Source organism: Helianthus annuus, chromosome 11 (assembly GCF_002127325.2).
Source record: "Helianthus annuus cultivar XRQ/B chromosome 11, HanXRQr2.0-SUNRISE, whole genome shotgun sequence".
Classification (NCBI taxonomy): Eukaryota; Viridiplantae; Streptophyta; class Magnoliopsida; order Asterales; family Asteraceae; genus Helianthus; species Helianthus annuus.
Genome location: NC_035443.2, coordinates 116,544,673 through 116,547,600, shown reverse-complemented (window position 1 = coordinate 116,547,600; position 2,928 = coordinate 116,544,673). Strand labels below are relative to the sequence as shown.

The 2,928-nt window shown below is 40.3% G+C and overlaps 1 protein-coding gene across 1 annotated transcript; it reads right to left on the bottom strand.

Moving 5' to 3' along the window:
• Window positions 1–650: 650 nt before the first annotated feature.
• On the bottom strand, window positions 651–2,533 carry LOC110933313 (FK506-binding protein 5-like). The gene is made up of 5 exons (XM_022176542.1): window positions 2,371–2,533; window positions 2,139–2,322; window positions 1,316–1,817; window positions 1,055–1,142; window positions 651–979 (listed from the first exon to the last, which is right to left on the bottom strand). Exons 1-5 carry the CDS (start codon window positions 2,531–2,533, stop codon window positions 651–653), a joined length of 1,266 nt encoding a protein of 421 aa, XP_022032234.1.
• Between the last annotated feature and the right edge of the window lie 395 nt (window positions 2,534–2,928).

The following is a 2,928-nucleotide window of genomic DNA, read 5'->3' as shown; positions in this document are numbered from 1 at the left end:
CCACATCGGGTCATACACATGCATCACTCTTAACTCACTTCCTGCTCGATAAGTAATGACAGCCTCAGTCGAAATGTAACTGTATACCCAGTCCAAGAAGCCTTTATAGAAATCCTGCTCCATTGGTGGCACTGGGATAGTCTACATTGTCTTCGGCTTTTTCACATTAAGTATCGTTTCTTCAATCCCTGTTTCCGGATCTACCCTCCGCACTCTTTTAGGGTAATGCGGCTTCCAGTGTCGAAACTCTTTCAACGATTCAAACTTTATATACCCCCACATCGGAATATCATTCTTTCGAACTGGATATCCTAAAGTTCTTACTTTCGATAGCTCCTCAACATCCCACCATGGTAATGACATTATGTCATATAAACGTTCAAAGTACTGCACCCCACATTCTCTCCTGATCGCGTAAGCATTAACATGAGGCAGGAAACCCCAGCTAATGATATCACCAAGTGACACACTTCGATCTCGTTGATAGTACCTCAACGGTCTTTTAAACTTCCTTTCGTGACTGTCTTTAAACCACTTTTTCCGTTCTTCTTTTTCCATGTCTTTGGGAGTACCATCAAAGTTTTTGTCTTTCAAGATCTCAGCTACTTTCCTTTTCAATTCATCTCGATTTTCTTCTGTAAAGAACTCCATCAGCGTAGGCACTGAGAAGTATCTTCATTTTCACTCTCATCATCAGTCCAATCCTCAACCTCAACCCTGTCGTACATGTCAGCATCCTCTACATACTTATACTCGTATTCTGGTTGATAGTTGATGTCAAATGCATTTAATTCTTCTTCAAAGTCAAACTTGAAATCAGGATTCACCATACGTGTCATTTCTTTAATCGTTTCCAATGTGTACGTGTGAAATTGTTCACCTTCTTCCCTGTAAGTATCCAATCTCAAAATTAACTTCTCAACATGTTTAACATTCTGAGCATCACCAGACTCCCCCTTTCCTTCAGCTCCCCCTGTCTCTTCATTCACAGAATCATTCATCAAATCATCAAAAGTTCATTCATTAGAAGCTTCAGTCACTTTTATACCCATACCATCTTGAGCATCGTCATCGTCGTTATCAGAACCATGACTGCTTGCCGAAAAGACTTTCTCATCTTCGTCATCTTCCTCATCATCACCCTCTTCTTCATCATCGTCATCATCTTCATCATCGTCATCACCAGCTAGCTCTTCAAGATGTGTTTCTTCCTCAAAAAGGCCAGATATAGCACTTAAAGGTTCAGGATTCTCAACAACCAAGGAAGGAACAATTGATCTCTCTGTCACTCCAGAACTTCCTTCAACGCCTTTACCTTTATCTTCATCTGTTCATCTATCTCCGCTTGACGTTTAGCCCTGAGTTTTTCGACTTGGATCTCTTCAAACTGTTGCTCAATTGATTTTCCAAGCATCTTTTCCACAACTTTGTTTAACATATAAAACTCATGCTCTTTAAATGCTTTTTCAGCTTCAAGCTCTTTGTTTTTCAACTCGAAGTATTTGTTTTGTTCATCTCTACGAGCTTTTTCTTCTTCAAGTTCAGCAACTCGCACTTTCAAGATATCAATCTTAGATTGATCAGTGTCAATCTTCTTCAACAATTCTTTGTTATCAGTCTCCAATCTCTTCACATGCATTTCAAGAATTTTCTCACGATCAGAGACTTTCTTGTTCTCAGCAGCTAATCTTTTGTTTTCAGCTATCACTTCATCAACTTTCTTTTCAACATTCTTGACTTGTGCGGTGTTTGCAAAATCAAAGTCTCCTACATCATCAAGACTCACATTCAGATTCGAAGGAACGGCTGGAAAACCTCTGTACCCCGCAGAACCAGGTGTGGTTTGAATAATAGGTTGTGTGATTGGTGGTGTTTGAAAGATTTCTTGAGAAGTGAATAGGGTTTGTTGTTATGGTGGTGAGAGATGTAGTGGTGATGGTTGTCTGGATGGTGTTGGTTGTTTTGGTGGTGAAGGTTGGTGTGGAGGTGTTGGTTGTCGTGGAGGTGATTGAATTGTTGATTGTGGTGTTGGCTCAGGTGGTGGTGTTGGTGGTTTTGTGGATTATTTGGAAGGTTTCTTCTTCAAGACGATCTGTGGCTTGGAAATCTTTGGAGTAACTTTTCGTATCTTTGGAGACACAACTTTCTTTCTTGCCCCGGCTTTCTTTCTGCCACTTGAAGGTGATTGCGAATCATAAACGTGTTGTGGAGATGGCACATTTGGAGCATCTTCTTTCTCTTGCCTCTTTCTTTTTCTCAACAACTTCTCTTTCTCTGTTTCTGCTTGAATTCTTTTCAGCCTTTCAGTTTCATCTACTTCATCTTCCGAAGAACTCGAAGAGCGAGTAGTGTCTTAATCAACATCATCACCTTCAATATCATCAATCACTTTCTCTTTCTGAGCTTCTACATTAACTGCTTGCTCAGCTTCTAAATCAACAAGATCCAACATCACTTCTTCAATACCAGCATATGGATTATCCTCAACATTCACAGTTGGTTCTTCAACTTCAGGCTCATCAACCAATAACATTTTTGTCGCTTTCTTTTGTTTCTTCTATGGTTGTGATGATGACCCCTCACCCTCTTGAACTTTAGGAGTGGTCTTTCTGCCTCTCCTCCTCGGTTCTTTGACAAACCAGTCATTTCTGGTGGTTTTGAACTCCACAAGAGTTTTCAGCTCTTCAGCATAGGCTGCTTCCTTCATTTCTTCTTCGTTTCTCCAGTTTTGATGATCAACTGGATCAGGATCAACATAATTCACATCTTTGATATATCCAAAGAACGCAGCACCTATCTTTGGTTCTGGATGGTTTGGGTGATATCTCGCAAGCTGCTTTAGAGAATCATTGCTCATATGTGACTGAACTAACAAATCTTTCTACAAGTCACGTTCAATCTCTGGATAGGCATGATCGATCAGCATCT

Bases quoted from the DNA above. Each gene is read 5' to 3' on its own strand.
- LOC110933313 (XM_022176542.1), bottom strand. From the start codon at position 2,533: ATGTTATTGGTTGATGAGCCTGAAGTTGAAGAACCAACTGTGAATGTT. The intron at 1,143-1,315 runs GTAAAGGCGTTG...GATGAAGAAGAG, and splicing joins ATGAACAGATGAAGATAAAG to GGTGATGATGAGGAAGATGA. The intron at 980-1,054 runs GTATGGGTATAA...CTGTGAATGAAG, and splicing joins CGATGACGATGCTCAAGATG to AGACAGGGGGAGCTGAAGGA.